Genomic DNA, 21152 nt, shown 5'->3' with positions numbered 1-21152 from the left:
ATTTAGGCTGTTCTGACTTGATACTCACTGAGCTATTTCCAAGCCCGGCAAGATTCTTTGCCTTCAGGCAAAAGCAAGAAAATGAGCCCTGGGGTTTTTTTCCTGCCCTGCCCTCTTCCCCCCAATCAGCCTTTCTGTAATGTATGCAAAATGCCTCTGTCCTCTCCTCTTGAGAAGCAAAGTGTCCCCAGCAGGCACAGGATAACTGACTAGTTATTTTAAAAACTGATGACCACCTCAGAACTTCTCATCCTTAAAATTTTGCCCAATTTGTATTATTTGCATTAAAAGATTATTTGTGCAATTTTGCTCAATTTTTCATTCTCTTCTCTAGTCATCCACACCACTATATACCCTCCTTCTTATGGGATGAGGAGAATAATTTTAGAGGTACCTGAAAAACAAGTGAGGCTTTATTCACCTAGTTGTCAACATGATTACAGGCTTCTTCAGATACATCAAACTGTGGTGGTTGCTTTGGCAGTGAACACATGGCATAATCGACCATGCATCTTTCCAAAATGAAGCCAGGATCCAGCTGTAACTCGAGTCAGACTTGATCAGCCAGCAAGGACAAGTAAAGATGCCTTGTATTGATACAGTCAGTTCAGTGGCATCCTTCTATTGATTAGATGGGAGAACAAAGCTGAGACATTCAACATTGTAATGAGCCTCCTAACATATATTGACATAAACAGTACACATTTTTTAAAAAAATTAAAATACATAAAAAGATGCTAAGCACATTGATCAAGCAACCAAAATAATAAGTATTTTAAAATTGTATTCTAGATTAGGCATCCTTCAGTCTTGAGAGACTATGGTAATGTGCTCTGAACAGAGGACTTGGAACACCATCTAGTGTGGTTAAGGAGGCCAATTCGAGAGTAAAAATCTCTTCCACACCAAAGACAAAGACAGTCTGTCCCCTGTTCAGCTCCCTGATTTTGCTGCTTTTGTGACTTCCTCTTTGCCTCAGCCTGCTGGACAAGTGCCTCTTCAAATTGGGAGAGGTCATGCTGTACCGCCTGCCTCCAAGCTGAACACTTAAATGTCAAAGTTTCCATCTGTTGAACTCCATTCCTAAGGCTTTTAGATCCCACTTGCAGATATCCTTGTACTGCAGCTGTGGTCTCCCTCTGGGGCTATTTCCCTGCACTAATTCTCCATACAGGAGATCTTTTGGAATCCAACCGTCAGCCATTCTCACGACATGCCCAAGCCAACGTAAATGTTGCTGTTTCAGTAATATATACATGCTAAAAATTCCAGCTCGTTCTAGGACTACTCTGTTTGGAACGTTGTCCTGCCAGGTGATACCAAAAATGTGTTGGAGAAAACGCATATGGAATGTGTTTAACTTATTCTCCTGCCATGCACAAAGGGTCCGGGACTCACTGCAGTACATGAGTGTGCTTAGGACACAGGCTCTATAGACCTGGATCTTGGTGTATGCCGTTAGCTTCTTATTAAGCCATACTCTCTTTGTGAGTCTAGAGAACATGGTAGCTGCTTTGCCAATGCATTTATCCAGCTCAACATCTAGGGAGAGAGTGTCCGAGATCGTTGAGCCAAGGTACACAAAGTCATGAACAACCTCCAATTCTTGTGTGGATATGGTAATAGAGAGAGATGAGTCCTGGCCCATGACTTGTGTTTTCTTCAGGCTGGTTGTTAGACCAAAATCTTGGCAGGCCTTACTAAAATGATTCATCAGTTGTTGGAGGTCTTTAGCAGAATGGGCAACAACAGCTGCATCATTGGCGAAGAGGAAGTCCCGCATGCATTTCAGCTGGACTTTGGTCTTCGCTCTCAATCTAGAGAGATTAAAGAGCTTTCCATCTGATCTAGTCCGGAGATAGAAACCTTCTGTTGCAATTCCAAAGGTGTGCTTCAGCATGATGGCAAAAAAGATCCCTAACAGGGTTGGCATGAGGACGGAGCCTTGTTTCAGATGTCAAAGGGATCTGATGTTGAGCCATCAAAAACTACAGTGCCCTTCATTTCCTCATGAAAGGACCTGATGATGTTAAGGAGTCGAGGTGGACATCCAATTTTGGGAAGTATTTCTAAAAGGCTGTGCCTACTAACCAAATTAAAGGGCTTTGTGAGATCTATGAAGGCCACAAAGAGTGGCCGTCGTTGTTCCCTACATTTCTCCTGCAACTGTCTGAGGGAAAATACCATGTCAGTGGTGGATCTATTAGCTCGAAATCCACACTGTGATTCTGGATAGACTCTGTCTGCAAACACTTGGAGTCTCTTCAGTACAACATGGGCAAGCAGCTTCCCTACGACGCTAAGAGGAGAGATGCCATGGTAGTTATTGCAGTCGCCCCTGTCTCCTTTGTTCTTATACAATGTGACAATGTTTGCATCCTTCATGTGCTGTGGCACCCCACCTTCTATCCAACAAAGAAAAAAGATCTCATACAGCTCAGTGGTGATGATCTCTTTACAGCACTTCAGCACTTCAACGGGGATGTTATCCTTCCCAGGTGCCTTGCTGGAGGCGAGGGTATTCAAGGCCACTTTTATTTCTGCTTAAGTTGTTTCACTGTCCAACTCTTCCAAGACAGGCAGGCACTCGATGTTATTTAATGCCTCTTTGCTTACTACATTCTCTTTGGAATATAGCTCAGAGTAGTGCTGCACCCAGCGTTCCATCTGCTGTGCTTGGTCTTGGATGATCATGCCTGTAGCAGACTTCACAGGAGCAGATTTCTTCTGTATTGGACTTAAAGCCTGCTTGATACCATCATACATTCCCTTGATGTTGCCTGTGTCTGCTGCTATCTGTATCTTCATATTTAAAAATGAAAAAGGTAGCCCATAAGTTTGGGCACAAGACGAGACCTCCAGCAGGAAGCTGTGCCATTGTTTTTCAAGCCCCTGTGCTGTAATTGGCTCCCCAAACATGTAGCTAATTCAGGGTGAAACTAGTTGCTTCTCTCATAACTAATCAGGAGTGGAACACAAGCAAACTTGCTCAGGTCCAAGCCTGTTGAAGTGCTAGAGAAGTAACTCAAGAATTGTCTCACTGAAAACATTGCATTAAATGTTCCACACCTTGTCTGAGACTAACAATCACAAGGAAGTTATATATTCTTCACTGATTTCTAGTGGTTGTCCCCCCCCTTTTTTTTTCAACATTGAATCAGGTTTCTTAAAGCCTTGTGGCTATCTGTATCTGAGAGCAGAGCTGAAGCCAATAATCGTTAGAACGTCTCCTGGCATCCTGTTGGACTTTGCTACGAGCAACTCTTAAGAGCCTGCAAGTTGTACTCACTAGGACAGGCTTTGTATGCTGCTAGAGCTCTCCCCTTATCCTCGATGGCTGGCATCAACTCCTCTGAATGGGCTTCAAACCAATCTGCCGTCTTTTTGGTCTTCTTGCCAAATGTGGACAAGGCGGTGTTATAAACAGCGTTCTTGAAATGTTCCCATCATTCAGGTGCATTTGCATCAGCCAGGCCTGGAAGGGTTTCCTCAAGTGCTTGGGCAAATTCCTCCACTTTTCTTTGATTGAGAGTCTTGCTGATGTCAATACGTGGTCTTCTTTCCTTTTTCGTTTGATGCAATCTCTTTGTTCGCAGTTTTATTCTACTATACACCAGGGAGTGATCAGCATTACAATCAGCCCTCTGGTAACTGAGTGTGATCGTAATACTAGGAAGGCTAGAACGTCTAGTGAGGATCAAATTGAGCTGATGTCAATGCTTCGATCTTTGCATTAGATATAATATTTCTAAACAGGAACATGCTGCCTAAAATCAGCTGGGTTTTCTGTTGCTCCTGTTAACGCTCCAGAATGTTCTTTGGTGTAATCATGCAGCCGTGATAAAATATGGCCAGTTCTTGTCCGTCATAGAAATAATAGATTCTACTATTGCAGCAGTTTTTATAACTCAACAGATCTTTTACTGACAAAAATATGTTTTAAATGTCTCTTAGTCATATTGCCCAGAAGAATTATCACAATGTGAGAGGAACAGATATTCTAATCCTTCTAATTTCAATGAATGATGCAGAGTTTCTGACAGCTCTTGAAGCCTTTGTGTTGTCTTTACCTCACAGATAAGTCATCTAGCCCCAGTTCTGACTAATATTTTTAGTTTTCTGAACCAGTATCATGACAAACATTTCTCCTTGGCAAATGTAGGGAAACTCTCCAATTACTTCCAGTCTCACCTACCCATATGCCTGATTGTCACAATATACTTTTGTACTTGATGGGTAACTGCTTTTATGTGCTGTCAGAAAAAGTACCCAGAAAAAAAGATACATAAGAAATCACAAGGCTTTTCTCCTGGAACTCAGCAGTGACGTTTCAGATGAATGTTGCAAGCCAAGTATATGAGCAAAATTAAAGGGTGGGGGCTGAGGGAAAGAAAAGAAAATGAGAAAAAGGCATGATATTGTGGCACTTCAAATATTTATTTCATTGTTGCAGTCTGTTGACTCTTTAATCTGTTAGTTTTTACAGCGTCACAATAGTTGGCCTTATTTTGTCATTCTTTTTTTCTCTTTAATTTTGGCAACATGCTGAGATAGACTAGCACAGCTGCTGAGTACAGTTGTACAGTGAGTCACTAGGACACACTGAAAATGTAAACATTTATCAGGTTGTTCTCCAAAGCATGATGGCAGTTTCATTACAGTAGGGCAAAAAAAGGAGACCCAGGAAGAAAAAAACTGAGCTTATCATGAGGAAATAGTACCATGCCAGACATCTTCTTCATATTGAAAAATGAAAAAGGTAGCCCATAAGTTTGGGCACAAGACGAGACCTCCAGCAGGAAGCTGTGCCATTGTTTTTCAAGTCCCTGTGCTGTAATTAGCTCCCCAAACATGTAGCTAATTCAGGGTGAAACTAGTTGCTTCTCACGTAACTAATCAGGAGTGGAACACAAGCAAACTTGCTCAGATCCATGCCTGTTGAAGTGCTAGAGAAATAATTCAAGAAGTGTCTTACTGGAAACATTGCATTAAATGTTCCACACCCTGTCTGAGACTACCAATCACAAGGAAATTATATATTCTTCAATAGTTTCTAGTGGTTGTCCCCCTCCTTTTTTTTTTTTTTTTTCAACATTGAATCGGGTTTCTTAAAGTCTCATAGCTTTTGCAGTCATATTTGGGGAAGCAGAAGAGAATTGCTATCCACATAAGAGAACACAAGATTTCTGTTAATGGCTCGTACCATTGAGGGATGATGACCAGATCTCCGAGTTGCAAGAGTCAAACCTTGATGTCACAACAATAGCGTAAGCTGTATAGTTGCCCCAATCACACAGTTGCACATCTTACAAAGATAATTACAATTATAGCTCTCAACAGCAGTAAAGAAACATTTTGTCTCTGTCTGTCTGTCTGTCTGTCTGTCTGTCTGTCTGTCTGTCTGTCTGTCTGTCTGTCTCTCTCTCTCTCTCTCTCTCTCACACACACACACACACACACACACACACACACACAGAGAGAGAGAGAGAGAGAGAGAGAGAGAGAGAGAGAGAGAGTTAGTATCTCCCATAGGATACAGTGGATATCAGCACAGCAACAAATAAAAAATGCAGACCTCATAGATTAGCTTCTGATGGCTCACAGTTCAACCTGACAGCTTTCCAATCTCCTAGACAGTCAGAAACATTTCAACATTCTGAAGTGTTCCTGATCTCCATGATGGTCAGAAATATTCTAACATTTAAAAATGACAGCACATTGGTTCTATATGAACATATCAGCCTTTTTTCACCACAGATCAATAGATGATGTGAGAGCAGATCAATAAAAATAGTATGAAATCATTGGACATCCCTGTTTAAGAAGTGTTTTCCGTCTGGTTTAGTTCTATAAACAAGAGTGAAAAAGAAGTTGACTGATTGATTTATTTCTGCAGGAGATGATAAAGTTCTTCGTTTGTGGCATCCTAACATTAACACCAAGCCAGTGGGGAAACTGTTGGGTCATTTATTTAGCATCACAGAGATAGTCACCAATGAAAAGGATCAGCACATTATTAGCCTTTGTACTGCAAAGGTATGTTTTTCTTTAACCTTGTGAAAATTCTTATGACATTACTATGCAGAATGACTTTTTTGCCAAAGAAGTTGTCCATTCAATACAGATGATCTATTTTTCCTTAGCTGAAAATATATAATTAAGTATGAAATGCATACATTATATGTGCTGTCAAGGGTGTACAGCAAGAGTGGCAGGTATATTGCCAAATGCTTTCTAATCTTCATCTTCTGTGCTTCACTTCAGGTCCTTTCATATGAGGTCATTTTTAATTATCTCAAATATATTATTTTTAGGTGTACGTATGGCATGGCCCATTTAGTTGACATACAACGTTGGCTTCCTTATACAGAGGTATACCAATCAGGTGCAGCAAAGACAAATCCTGTGTACACTACATAACCCTGTAATGTATTTCAGCAACCTGGCACTCCCCAAGATGAGTCAAACTATTCCCCCTTCAGTTCTGCTCACAGACTACATACACATGAGAGTATGGCTCTTAGCTTGCTGGCTTGGAGTGATGAGGCTGGTAGTCCAACATATTGAGAGGGGGCAGAAGCAGGAGGCCTGCCTGTGGTATTAGCAATGCTGTTTCTTTACTAATTTTAGCCTACCATCAGGGATGGGGACTTATCACTCACTGTAACTTGGACTTGACTTTTTTTAAAAAAATATTCCATTTGTGACTTGGATCCATTTTTCCGAGTCACATTTTTGAGTCCCTAGCCCATGCACCCTCCCTCCCTCCCTCCCAGTGATCACTAAACAATACCCATGGAGGAGGCAGTGGGGAGGACACGGACAGACGCACTCCCACAGTTGTCCTCCCTGCTCCAGTTCTAGATCTTGAGCAAGGGCCCCGCACCTGGACACGTGTGCACTGCTGCAGCTTGGGAGGCTTCTACAGCAGCTGGAGAGGGACACACACAGCCAAGATCGCATCTGCTGTTGTTGACGCCATCACCAGCAGTAGTTCCTGCCAGGCTGGGCAGCATGGGGGTGGACTCGGCCAGTAAGGTGAGGCGGAGGGCATCGCTGCCACTGGGATGGCCAGGGAGAAAGAGGGTGGGGCAGGGAGACCTTACAAGGTTTGGAGGGGGGACTACAGCTCCCAGAATTCCACCAACAGGGACTTGCAACTTGGACTTGGGACTTGGGACCCAGACCCAAAGTCTTGACAATATCCCTGCCTACCATTGGCTGAATGTGGTGTTGGCAAGCCCAATATTCATTCATTGAATTAATTGTTTGTATCAAGGAGTGTCACAGGCTTGATGGAAATTATTGCAGATATGAATTGGGAATTAGTTAATTTTAAGTGATGCAGGTGTGATGCTACAGTAGGGGACTATAGGGCCTGTCCCAATGTGGGAATAAGCCATCAGAGGTTGAGCAATGGGGGGGGGGGGCTGGCAGGGGGATGAGTGAGTGCGTGAGGGGAAGAGTGATCGGCAGAGAGAATGGAGGGGGAAGAGGCTGAGAAAAGGGGTGGAAAGGGACAGAAGGGCCAAGGGACGAGGTTGAGATGCATAGAGACAGGTGATTGAAGGGGTGGTTGACCAAGGTAGGTGAGGGGGTGGTTGAGCAAGGTGGAGCCAAGCAGGGGGTCAAGTGAATAAGGGGAAGAGAAATGGGGTGGGTAGCTAGCAGGGAAGAATGGAGGGTGAGGAGGGTGAGAAGGAAAGTGGGGCCAAGGGGTGAGAGTGGGAGTTGAGTAAGTAAGGGAGGCGATTAATCAGGCAATCACTGGTAAGTGTGGTGCTTTTCCTTTATTTTTTAAAATTCCTGCTATCTAATATAGTGCTGTCTCAGATAGCAAGATTTTTTTTTTTAAGCAGCAGCGGCATTCGCATATGTGGCATTGATTCCTTGGAACCGCCACAAAGTAAACAGACCTCTGCCAGAGGCGCATAAAAACTAGCACAGCGGTCCATGTGCCTCATGTGTATGCTAAAATGTCAAATGCCACTATTTGGTAGCTTGCTTATATTTTATTCACTCCCTGTTGTGACATGCAGAGCCATAGCTAGCAATTTTAGCACTCAGAACAAGGGGAATTGTCTCTCTCCTACTCTGCCTATATGAAATGCCCCCCAAGAAAAAAAGAACAAATGTCCTCAAAAAGAAAGAGACACTTTTTGATTTCAAAGAAGGGAAAGTGAATAGTGCTGGGAGGTTATTTTCCTAACACTCGCTGGTACATTCACATCTCAGTTTTGGTGCCCCGGTTGTCCTGCCCTAGTTACAGCCCTGATGAGGTTTCTCTCCTGTGGCAGGATAGCACAGCAATACTTGTCAGATTATTCCTTTGAAGTGATCTATGGTGATTAAGGAGGTTAAAATGAAAAAAAAAAAGATTTAATTAATTATAAGAACTAAGGCATGCCAGATAATTCTTACTATTTTTCCTTCTTAGCTGTTTTTTCTTCGAACAACGTACTTCCCATTCTCCTCCTTTTGAAGAAGGTTGAGTATAATATGGGGAAGCTATGGTTCAAGAAGACCTTCTGTCCAACCCTCCTTGGTTATGCAGGATTAATTGTGCAGTTTGTTGGATACTTGCCAGAGTTTGTAAAAGAGAGATGGGGGGGTGGGGAGATGAGAGAGAGAATCATACATTTCTTACTGGTTTTCTTTGTACCTCTGGCCAGTTATTCTCCATAACTGTGAAAGATTTTGCTGCTGGGTAGCTGTTCGTATTTATGGTTGTTGATTCTGCATAACTGTTGCTGTTAAAATAAGCTGAACGCAACTAGATGGTGAAATATGAATTCATCTCCAGTCCTAACAATAATGTCTAGTCTAAATCCCACTGAATGTAATGCTACATACTTTTGATCTGTGTCATGCAGCATATCCATTAACATACCAAAAAAAGCTGTTATATAGGAAAGGGCAGCGATGGAAAATGAAAATATTCTAATAAATTATGGCTGAAATTCTGTGACACATCTCCATATGCACAATGCAAAGCTACAGCAATGTTAGGGGAAAGAGCATCCGGGCGGAAGTGCTATTCAGAACACATTTCCATACACATGCTGCACAACAGGCAAAATAGGACTTGTTTGGTCAATTGTACAATCAGATTAGGAAATCCAGACTGCCTGGGTGTAGCATTCAGCACACCTGGCACACCTGTGCTGGCATAGTTCAACATTACATGAAAATGAGCAGCATTTTGGCCAGTGAAAGTTTGTCACATTGATTTCAGTGAGACTTGGGCAGCACCATCTGCTCCCGTGTTCTGGTTACAGAAAGGGAGCTCTTTGGAGCCTGAGCTACACTGAGATGAAATTTCCCATACAAGAGTCAGTCGTCGTCATCCAGAAATTCGGGTTGTGTATGAAATGGGATAAATTCTGAATCTCCAATAGCTGGCCTGAATCATGGTCTTGCTGTGCTGGTCATTACGTTTGCAAGCAACTGAACAGATCTTTATTGCTGCATTTCCTGGTGACAGGAGGCCCTCTGAACCCTCAACACAACAGGGGCTGCACTGACAACATTGAAACCCTAGATATGCTGCCATGCTGCCACTGAAATTCAAAAGCAGTTGTGTAATTGGTCTGTGATGCCATACAGTCTGTTGACTGGCAGGACAATATGATGCCTGCCTTTTTAGAATAAGATGCCAGAATGATGGGAGTCACACTGCTGTCAAATCTCTGTGGTATCGTTTTGGCAGCAGCAGTGGTATCTTAAATCCTTGCTACAGGAGCAGCAGGTTAAGCAGCCATGTGAAAACTCTTTTGGTTTTGAGAAGTAGTTATCATTCTGGTTACCCTCCAGTCTTTTCCTCTCCATACAAAATATATCAAATTCTTTCCACATTTTTTCATAAACTGCATGTACAGCATTCAGACAATCCATCAAATTAAATATCTGATTCAAAAAAAGATGAGCTTAGGCCAGCAGAATGTATTGTTAAAAAATCCATGCTGGCTTTTACCCATTACCACATTATTTTCAAGATGTAATTTTTCAATAAGAAATATTACCGACTTGCCTAAGACTGGTTCAGTCAGCCTAGCTTTCAATAGAATTCAGTCAACAATGTACTTACAAGTTTTCCATGACCAAAGGACTTGGGCTACAGACTTACACAGTTTGATGCAACCACTTCCTCATTCCATTGGCAATAAGTCTGAAACCCACCAGGACATACCTGCCTTACAAGTTAAATTACAACTTGCTTATTGGTGAAGAGATAAATGTAACTTGCTGATTGGTAGAATTAGTTGCTATCCGCCTCTCTCCCATCCAAGGTAAAGGTAAAGGTAAGGGTTCCCCTTGACAATTTTGTCCAGTCGTGTTCAACTCTAGGGGGTGGTGCTCATCCCCGTTTCCAAGCCATAGAGCCAGCGTTTGTCCGAAGACAATCTTCCGTGGTCACATGGCCAGTGTGACTTAGACACGGAACGCTGTTACCTTCCCATTGAGGTGGTACCTATTTATCTACTTGCATTTGCATGCTTTCGAACCGCTAGGTTGGCGGGAGCTGGGACAAGCGACGGGCGCTCACTCCGTCGCGTGGATTCGATCTTACGACTGCTTGGTCTTCTGACCCTGCAGCACAGGCTTCTGCGGTTTAGCCCACAGCACCACCATGTCCCATCCAAAGATACTATAAAAGCTGTATGAAAATTTCCTGTTTTTGTGCATCTTGGTATTTATACTGAGTGAATCTCTACATGGAATAAATTGCTTTGGCCACCTCACTCCCTCTCTATTGTTCTGCCTCTAATCCCAAGGAGAAAACAAACCTCAAGGTGTGATTAGCCACACACACAACACTTCCTATGCAGTGGTGCCTCGCAAGACAAATGCCTCGCAAGACAAAAAAACTCGCAAGACAAATGGTTTTGGCAATGGGGTTGATGACTTGCAAGACAAATGTTCCTATGGCCGTGCTTCGCAAAATGAATGTTTTCCGTTTTTTGTTCCTGCCTCATGTTTGCTGATTTTTAAATGTTTTTCTATGATGTTTAAAAAGTTAAAGTTTTTTGATTGAAATTTTTTAAATCATCTGCACAATATGTATGGCTTTAAAGAGCACTTAATAAACCCTTTGTAAACCAAATTTGACTTTGTTCTGACTTTTTTTGCCCATAGGAACGCATTAATTAGATTTCAATGCATTCCTATGGGAAAACACGTTTCACAAGATGAATTTTTTGCAAGACAACATTAACCGCGGAATGAATTAAATTTGTCTTGTGAGGCACCACTGTACAAATTACTCAGTCCTACCAGTGCGATTTACTTCGAGCTAAATGCATGTTGGATTAGAGCCTTCAGCATGTGCTTAATTCTGATCTGCAAAAATTTTAATATGTTAAACTTATATAGTTTTTGTTCCAGATTGTTTCTTTGTGTCTTAACTGGTTTTAAAGATACTCAAAGCTGTTTACAAGGCTTCTTAAATTATATAGTCCCAAGTCAGGGACTATTGAAATCTAGTTGTGCTTAGATTTAAAGAGAAATCAATCAACATCAGGTCCGTTTGGATGTATTTTGCACAACAACTCAGTAAAATGGTATCAGAAATTGGGGGGCGTGATCTGCAAACCAACAAAGATGGCTGCTTAGAAGATCAGCTCCGCTCAAAGCCCTGAGAAATAAACAATTAAGCGTGAACGTTTATAAACTGAGAGGTAAAACATTCTAAGCTGCCCAGATATGGGGAAGACAAAAAAGAAGACATCAAAGGGACTCCTTGTTGAAGCCACAGTCTCCTCAGATGAAGATGAAAAGCTATCCGGCTCATCAGGTTCCGAGAGTGAAAGCGAGGCAACTGGTAAGGCGAAGGGACGAGGGCGAGAAAAAAACTAATAAAGATAAGGATGAGATGAGGCAGCTAATGAAACAATTAAGAAAAGACATACAAAGTGATATGAAGGGGGTAATTGCACCTCTAGAACGAACTTTAATGGAAGTCAAGTCAAATATTAGTAAAATACAAGAAACAGCAGACATGGCATTTGAACTGGCACAGACTCTGCAAACAAAAAATGAATTATTGGAAAGGCAGGTGCAGCAATTAACAGACAAATTCACAGAGCAGGAGAATCGGGAGAGACATTATAATATCTGTCTGAGACATTTTAAGGAATCTGAGACAGGAGGGGAGGACTTAAAACAAATAATCTTATGGATTCAAGGACTTTGCCCAGACCTCAAAATCACTCCCAAGGATTTGGATATAGCTCATCGGGTCGGGAGAAGATCAAAGAATTGGAGAAGGGACATACTGGTGAGATTTGTCTCATTTACAATAAAGACAGATGTCTTCCATGCTTTGAACAAATTGCAGGAGTTAACATACGAAGGAGAAAAAGTTGAACTTTTTCAAGATCTTGCTGCAGAGACAATATCTAAATGTAAACAATGGAGAAGTTACACACAAGCTCTTCAGGAGAGGAAATTAATCTACAAATGGCTCTATCTGTTTGGATTATCGGTTATGATGGGAAATAAACGGAGAACAGCAACAAATATTGAGGAACTGCAGCGTCTTTTTGAAGATTTAAATGTTCCCTTTCCATGAGAACAGACTATGGGTGAAGAGAGAAATCAAGCAGATCATATAGAAAAAAATGCAGCTGCAGTCGAAGAGAAACTTGAAATGAGATATACAGCTGCACTTTCAAGGTCATAATGGGGAGTACATCCGTTGCTGAAGATAATTACATTGCTCCCAGAACTTAGTAAAAGAGCTGCAAGGACCTTTATATATATAGACTTGTAGCTACCATAAAATCCTAATAACTCATTTAAAACATAAAAGAAATTAGTGTATTGTATTGTTATAGTTCACACTTATATGATGGTAAAATAATATAAAATACTATTTAAGATACATATATATGATAGAAACGAACCTTAGAAATTTTAGATAAGAAGCACATATATTCAAGAATGTTTAGAATATGTTTAGAACACTTTAATGTAATGATAAGTAAGAGATACAATATCTATAAACAACATAGATAAGTTGTAATTTGTTATATTAACATATGTATAGATTAAGAGGATTAGAGCAGGCATGGGGTAAGATCTGATCATTTACAGGGAACGTTAAGTTTTCTGGCTCCCTATAGTTCCACAGGGCACAGCTCAAATATGAGCTGGGGACTTGTTCTCACTGACCATTGTTGGAACAGGGTGAGGGTGAGGGTGAGGGAAGGGTGGGAGGGAACTAGGTAGAAATAAATAAATAAAAATAAATAAAAATAAATAAAAAATAAATGGTATCAGAAATTACTGTAGCTCACAGGACTTGCTAGTTTCATCAAAGCCACAAAACTGTAATACAAAACTAACATGAGTTCTTGGGCAAACCATAGCCTGAAACAAAAATCTAAATCTCTAAAATGGGGCTAGCACTCACTAGGGCTTTTTAAAGTTAAACAATCCTGCTCTGGGACTTACAGTACCCATGAAAAGGGAGAAAGTGGCCTCAAATACATGGAAACCCTTGGCCCTAGTCCAGAGGATTGGAATTCATAGAGCAATTCCTAGCAATTCTATTCAACTCAGTAGTTTATTACAGAAAAGATCTATAGTTAAGACACTACCATTTTTCATACTAGCCACATAGGCTTGTAAATGAGCTGTTTTTATTTAGATTACTCCAGACATAGGAACTATCAGGTACCATGGTGCTTGGCAGTTAATTTTTTAAAACTTATTTGTCATTTCTGCTGTTGCTATCAAAATCACATTTCGTTTGACCCATACTAATGCCATTGAACAGAAAATAATGTTTAGACATGTACCCTCTTTTTAAATAGTAATTATACCACCAACTAGTTCAGTTTAAACCTAATTTTTGCTGAAGGGCCTACCTTTGTAGTCAGAACTGTGAAACCTGTCATGAAAGAGTTTAGCAGGTCATCTGTATATAATTTATCACACATTCATTTAAGTAGCCAGGCTTTCCCTGAAAACCTATTCCCACTCTCTCTTTTTCTTCTTTTCTTTTGAGTCCTTGAAGAATCTTACTTATGGTATACATATATCTATATTAAACCATTCAATTCAGAACAACTGAATTCAAAAATCCCATTTACAAGAAAGAGCCAGATACGACTGGACTAAATGTCAAGGGGAACCTTTACCTAACTATTTTACAATAGCATCCCCAAAGAAAGTCTTTCACTATCTTAATTATTCAATGATTCTGTAGTTTTAAGTTCTGCACATATTAAGTTATCCATAAACATCCAGACTTGCATTTGTTATTGTGTGCCATCAAGTTACTTCTAATGAAATAATGACCTTCAAAAGACTGTGTTATTGACAGCCCTGCTCAAGTTTCACAAACTCAAAGCCATGGCTTCCTTTACTGAGTCAGATCCCCTCATATTGAGTCTCCTTTTCTTCCTGCCTTTTACTTTCCCCAACTTTACTATCTTACTATGTACGGACATGAAAGCCCCACAGTGGAGGGATCTGGACAGGATAAAAAAAATGTTCATTTGAAGTGTGTTGGAGGAAACCAGAAAGACAAACAAATGCTGGTTCAAATCAAATTAGATAATGTACTTTATAGTTGCAAAAATAAAACTTCTCATCCACAGGCTGCCATGGATAAAGCTTGGATTGGATGGCTGAGATCACAGAAACAGATCTGGACCCTTTGTGAAGCAGTCCAGTGCATTCTTTTTCCCGGTGATCGCACAACACATGGAGAAACGTGCTCCAGCTCAATCCCAGCTGGCACTTTTTGGTTAACTGTGGGGCTTCTACTTTGTGGGGCTATGGTGAAATGATTTCCCTACAGACAGAATGCCCACTTAAAGGGAAATCATTCCTTTAAAGCGAACCTCTCCGGCCTAATCAAATGCTCACCTTTGCAGACATCTCATTGTATTAAGTTATACATTTCATTAATAAGATCTAACAAGGCTTTTAAATGTCAAGTGAAAACAAAACACAGGGTTTATTTTTCTGGTAAAGAGTCCATTTCTACATTGTTCAAAACAGTTATACGATTTTCTTCTTTAGGGCCTCATCTTCTTTACCAGAGGCTAATGACTATGTTGTGTTTAAACCCTTAAAACGAGGTAGAGTCTGACTCTCATCTGAATAATGGATGATGGCAGGGAATTCAAATTGGGATGAATGCTCAGAGGTAGGACTAACAGTCTCCAGAATAGTTCTACTAGGAGCAGAATAGAGAGAGAGAAAATGTTAGTGTGCTTTAAATAAAAAATCGGGTTCTGTGAAGTATTTCTCATTGAAAATTACAAACGAGAGAATGATAGTAGAAGTACATCCCACTGTCCCTGTCAAGCCAATCTCCTCAAGAAAATCTAACCAGCTTTTTACAATGCTGACATACATTGGCTTTCAGTTAATGCTTAACATTTTCTTACTGCCTGGCTTGCATATTGATGCTTGTTAGAAACTATACAGGAGTTTTATCCACAATTGTTTCTTTTTATTTTTGCTATTTAATGTTTTTCAGTAGCACAGAATGAACAGAGAATATTAATTAATGTCAGGCAGTTATTTTGATATCATTCAAGGTATTCTCATTTAGGCTTACAAATGGTTTTCATACAGAATATTAAATGATAAAATAGCAAGATTTGAAAAGTCAACTTCTCAAAGGGCAGAGCAGCAGTGAAAGCAGAGGGAATTCCCATGGCTCTGGGGACCCCTGTGTAAACTCCAGGTCAGCAGACCCCCCCAATAGTGGAGGAGGGCAAGATCTACAGGAGAGTGGACTTGCAGCAATGGACATCTGGGAAAACTCCAAATTCAGACAGCAATCTGACTTTGTGAGAGTTCCCCTTCTCAGGAGATGCCATTTCTGGTGACTTAGCTGCCTGACTTTGCCATGGTGGGAAGGGTGAAGAAGATTATTGCTTGACATAATGAACTGTGAGTAACTGGGCCTTTTATTTAGCATGAGAAAGCACAAATCAAACTCAAGCCACTGATTTAAAAGCAGAGAAGAAATAAACAAAAGTGGCAGAGAAGCAATAAAGAGAACAAAAAAAAAACCAAAAAAAGAAAACGAGGACAAAAGCCAGCTAAATTGGGGTCATTAAGAGACAAATAAGTTGTCTTTGAAATCAAATGGAGAATTCCACTTTCTCAATGGTGTTGTTAGTATATCCCTGAAACATGGGATAATTTTTAACTTCGTCACAATTGAAAGAGAATCTAAAGTTAAAAGAGATGGACAGAGATAACTTTTTCATCCCCCTGTCCTCCCTCGATGGTATAGACGAGGGGTCCCCAACATTTTAACCCAGTGGCACCCCCTCGTTCTTGTGCACATGCGTGAAGGAGTGCATGCACTAGTGTGCATGCGTGAAGGAGTGGGAGGGTGCTCATGTGGGCACTTGGGCACTCGGGCACATGTGCAAACGGCAGTGTGGTAGTTGTGTGGGTGCTTGGGCGCATGTGCAAATGGCAGCGCGGTGCTCATGTGGGCACTCGAGCACTCATGCACATGCACAAAAGGGTGGGGGAAGTGGTTGCATGAGCACTGGCGCACACGTACATGTGCAAAGGTACTATGCGGGGAGGGAGGGAGTGCGGGAGTGGGTGGGAGGTATATCTTCATGGCCCGGTCCAGCTCAGGCCAGGGACCGGCACCAGGCTGTGGACTGCAGGTAGGGGACCCCTGGCATAGATTATTATACTATAATATTAGATGTTTAGGTTGACTTGAGTTCTTAAAGAGAGAGTTTAATGGGGGCACTTGGGGAGAATTCTGACTGTTGATAGATAAAAAGGGAAACCCCCTCCCAAGTGGCCTTGCTGTGAGCTGCAAATGGTGGATTATAAATTAAAACTGTCCCTGGCCAAAGTTGTATTCACAATTGAATGTGTTAAGTGGGAGTTTGGGCCGGGACTGACTCATTTAACACGAAGATGGACTGATTGATTGATTTACTGTTTTATGGCTCCTGACTGAATTTGGAGCGGGGGGGACCAAAATGGATTTGGTGGACATGGTGTGAATTGGAGAGAAGACAGAAGCAGGGACGGGCCTGCTGGATTATAAGAAGCAGTATCAAAACATCTGAACTTTCTAAAAGCTGAATTGTTTTATTTTTCAGTGGAAAGTGATATTCTACAATAAATCTATACCCAAGAAGCAGAAATGACAGCCTTTAGTCAATGTACAAATCCATCAAAATTAATAATGCAAGTTTCTTTTAAGAACTATATACAGGAGTTTCAAATGAACATTATCAATCAGCTTAAGGATCAGATTAAAGCCAAGATGCTGGAGATTAAGGTGGTAACTTCAGGATTTAAAGAGGATGTGGAAAGGAATATTCAGAAGGAAGACTATTTCACCAGAGCAATGGGAGCAGCAGAAAAAGAGATTTTAGAATCAAGATTGAAGGAAGATAAAATAATGGGCTTTTATGGGAGGAAGGCCCAGGTGGATGAGCCGTGAATTTATACTAATGAGAAGATTACTCAAAAAATGTATATTTGTTTGTTAGAAGAGAATTCAGAGAAGAAAGGGGTGAAAGCAAGGGGTGAAGGAACGGGTACAAAATCTTGCTATAATTTAAATATACAGTGGTGCCCCACATAGCGAGGTTAATCCGTTCCGGATTAACCTTCATTATGGGGAAACATCGCTATATGGAACGGGGAAACCCATTGGAACACATTAAACTTTGTTTAATGCGTTCCTAATGGGCACAAAACTCACCGTTCTGCGATGTTTCCCCATAGCGGCAGCCATTTTCGCGCCCTCGGTAAGCGAGGGCAGGGCGCGAAAACGCTGCGCGGGGCCATTTCAGGTGTCCGGTGGCCATTTTGGAACCGCCGAACAGCTGATTCCCTGACTCCAGGAGTCTGAGCATGGCTGGGAAACCGGGTGCAGGGCAGCTCCAAGCAACAGCGGGGGCAGGGAGGGTGGGGGGGTCCGGATGGATTCCAGTGCTTTGCCTGGAAGCCATCCAGATCCCCCTGCCCCCGCCGCCACCGGGAGCCGCCCCGCCCGCCTATCCCAGCCATGCTGGGACTCCCTGGAACAGCTGAGGAGCGGGCGTCTGGGCTTCAAACCACCGCCCCTCAGCTGTTCCAAAAGGCAGGGGTTTGGGCTGCACCGGCAGAAGCCCTTCTCCTGGAGCAGCCGAAACCGCCATCTTTTGGAACAGCTGAGGAGCGGCGTTTGAGCTTCAAACCACCGCCCCTCAGCTGTTCCAAAAGGCAGGGGATTGGGCTGCACCGGCAGAAGCCCTTCTCCCGGAGGAGCCCAAACCGCTGTCTTTTGGAACAGCTGAGGGGCGGCGTTTGAACTTCAAACCACCGCCCCTCAGCTGTTCCAAAAGGCAGGGGATTGGGCTGCACCGGCAGAAGCCCTTCTCCTGGAGCAGCCGAAACCGCCGTCTTTTGGAACAGCTGAGGGGCGGCGTTTGAGCTTCAAACCACCACCCCTCAGCTGTTCCAAAAGGCAAGGGATTGGGCTGCACCGGCAGAAACCCTTCTCCCAGAGCAGCCCAAACCCACACCTTTTGGAACAGCTGAGGGGCAGGCGTTTGGACTGCTCCCGGAGAAGCACTTCTCTGCTAGCAGCCCAAACGCCCGCCGGTCAGCTGTTCTAAAAAGCGAGCCTTTGCGCTGCTCCCGGGGAAGTGCTTCCCCGCGAGCAGCGCAAAGCCCATTTTTTTTGGAACAGCTGACCAGCAGGGGCTTTGCCATGATCGTGGGGGAGCGCTCCCCCGCAATCATCGCAAAGGGAGTTGTCCCCATAGGGGCCATCGCAAAGCGATCGCTCTTGCGATGGACTTTAGTCCATCGTAATGCGATTTCATTGTTAAACGGAGTGATCGCTATGCGAGGCACCACTGTATATGATTGGATTCAAATGTGGAATGATAATTATAGATGGATTAAATCAGTAAATTTGAGAGAAAATGTTTTAAAGATGTTCTATAGATGGCACTTCAAAACTGGCAAAAAGGGTGTTAGAGATTAATTCAGGTTAAAAGATTGTCAGCAACTTTGGACTCTCTTCTGTATAGGTGGTGGATAAGTGACAGAGTAAAATGATTTTGGAGAGAGATAAAATATTATATAAGAAATCACATAAGTATATATAATTTTAAAACTAGAAATGTTCTTGTTGAATACAATATCAGAAATTGTTGATTTGATAGCTAGCTAGCTAGCTAGCTAGCTAGATAGATAGATAGATAGATAGATAGATAGATAGATAGATAGATAGCAAGCAAGCAAGCAAGCAAGCAAGCAAGCAAGCAAGCAAGCAAGCAAACATATGTGGTTATAAATATTTAGCGTTATAAGGTTGATTTGGGAATTAAATGGGATAACTTGTTAGAGATATTATCTGAGAATTTGAGAAGTTGTGTTAAAGAAAACTGAAAAATATTTTTTGATTGATTTCACGGGCATACTCTCTTTGGGACTTATTACTGAATTTCTGCAATACGATCTCAAGAATGTTACTTATAAGATGTCCTTTTGAGTTCTCAGGAATTATTTACCAGACAAAGAAAAGTTTGAGTTAAGTGAAATAGTTCAAAATTAGGCTGGAAGTCCTTAGTAGAGATGGGCACGAACCGCTGGTTTGGGGGTTCATTGCAGTTCGTTTTCCAGCCAAACAGCTGATCTACAGTTCAGTGCCCCACCCCCTCCAGCAGGCACCTAATAAGCCGCAATGCCCACAGGAGGCAGGGTGGGGTGCTGAGCCACGGATCAGCTGTTTAGCCATGAAACACACTGCGGCAAACTGCCGAACCAGCAGTTTCTGTCCTTCTCTAATCCTTAGTTCATTAAACCAGACTATCAATAAAGCGCAATGAAGTTTAGATTCCGCATGAGACAGCCCAAGTTTTATACCATCTTCTGCCTAATAAAGCAGTCTGGAGAATTTGGGAACACATCAGAAAACATTATAATGCGCAAAAAAACTTGTTAAAAGTATTTTTGAAGTGCTGTAGCATTCTGTTAACTTATAGCAATATTCCAAAAAGTAATAGGATGTCTTTCACATGCAGCTTTCTCTGTGGGTTTTGGGGTGTCTCCTGGACATTTACCTATTTGTGGTGTTTTCTTTATCTTCACAACTCCAGTTCCACAATTTTTCTCCTCCTAGGAGCACTATGTCTGAGTCTTTCTGAACATACTGTCAAGAAGGTTAGGCATCCATGTATTGTACTGTTTTCTAGCAGTCTGTTTCATTGTCCTTTTATTGTGCTTGAGAATGCTAGACAACCATACTGCATGTGTTCTGATCCATTGTGCTCAACACAGCAACCAGCTAAACAGGATTATTTACATCTCAAGTGAAGCTTACAGGCTCACTTATCAGTGGAAAACAGAGCAGTGAGACAGAATCCAGTTGAAACATATCACTTCATTAAATGGTTTTCAGAGCAGATCCAAGGCATTCTGATAGTCTTCAGCTACTCTGAACATTGCAGCAAATGTACTGACGATCTGTAATGACTGATAAATTCAAACATGACATATCATGTCAGCAAAAATGCATATCTGAAATAACATTCCTTTAATGAAGAAGATGAGCAGGTACATTATTTTCAAGTATATATTACTATTTATTTTCAAATATTATCTGTTGTGAAGCTTAAAATAGTTCTAATAAATACATGCATGCCATAAAGTCAATTCTGACTTATGGCATCCCTCTCCAGGGTTTTCTAGGTAAAAAATATACAGAAGTGGTTTTCCACTCCTTTCTTCTGGGGATGCCCTGGGATTGTGCAGCTTGCCCATGGCCACACAATCTGGCTCTACTCAGAGGAAGCACAGCGAGGAATCAAGCTCTGGCTCCATAGCCAGATACCTAAGCCACTGAGCTACCCAGATAGTTTACTATGTATTGTGATGTATAAACTCCTTCAAAATTCCCTAATCTTACATACAGAATTTCAGCTGTAAAGGAGCCCCGTGTGTCCTCAGCCATTTATTCAAGAAAGGAAACTCAGTCAGCTAAAACCAAACAGAAACAAATATAATGGGTGAAATCCTGTTGACATAGGTTTATGGTGGCATAACCCAGATAAGGTACTGCAAATATTTAATTTGAACTATTGGAAAGCATCTTATTCCCCCCGTTCAAGATTGGAATCATCATCAGTGATCCAGTGGTGATTTTT

General features: G+C 41.8%; 1 protein-coding gene across 1 annotated transcript in view; it reads left to right on the top strand.

Annotated features, from left to right (window-relative positions):
• Nucleotides 1–21152, top strand: part of WDR64 (WD repeat domain 64) — a 105700-nt gene that overhangs the window by 30975 nt on the left and 53573 nt on the right. Inside the window, exon 10 of the mRNA XM_020787455.3 lies at nucleotides 5897–6036. Coding sequence (XP_020643114.3) covers nucleotides 5897–6036 — 140 coding nt within the window. The remainder of the gene's footprint in view (nucleotides 1–5896; nucleotides 6037–21152) is intronic.

Source organism: Pogona vitticeps, chromosome 1 (assembly GCF_051106095.1).
Source record: "Pogona vitticeps strain Pit_001003342236 chromosome 1, PviZW2.1, whole genome shotgun sequence".
In the NCBI taxonomy this organism is placed as follows: Eukaryota; Metazoa; Chordata; class Lepidosauria; order Squamata; family Agamidae; genus Pogona; species Pogona vitticeps.
The sequence above is the reverse complement of the archived record's forward strand: the minus strand, read 5'-3'. Positions and strand labels throughout refer to the sequence as shown.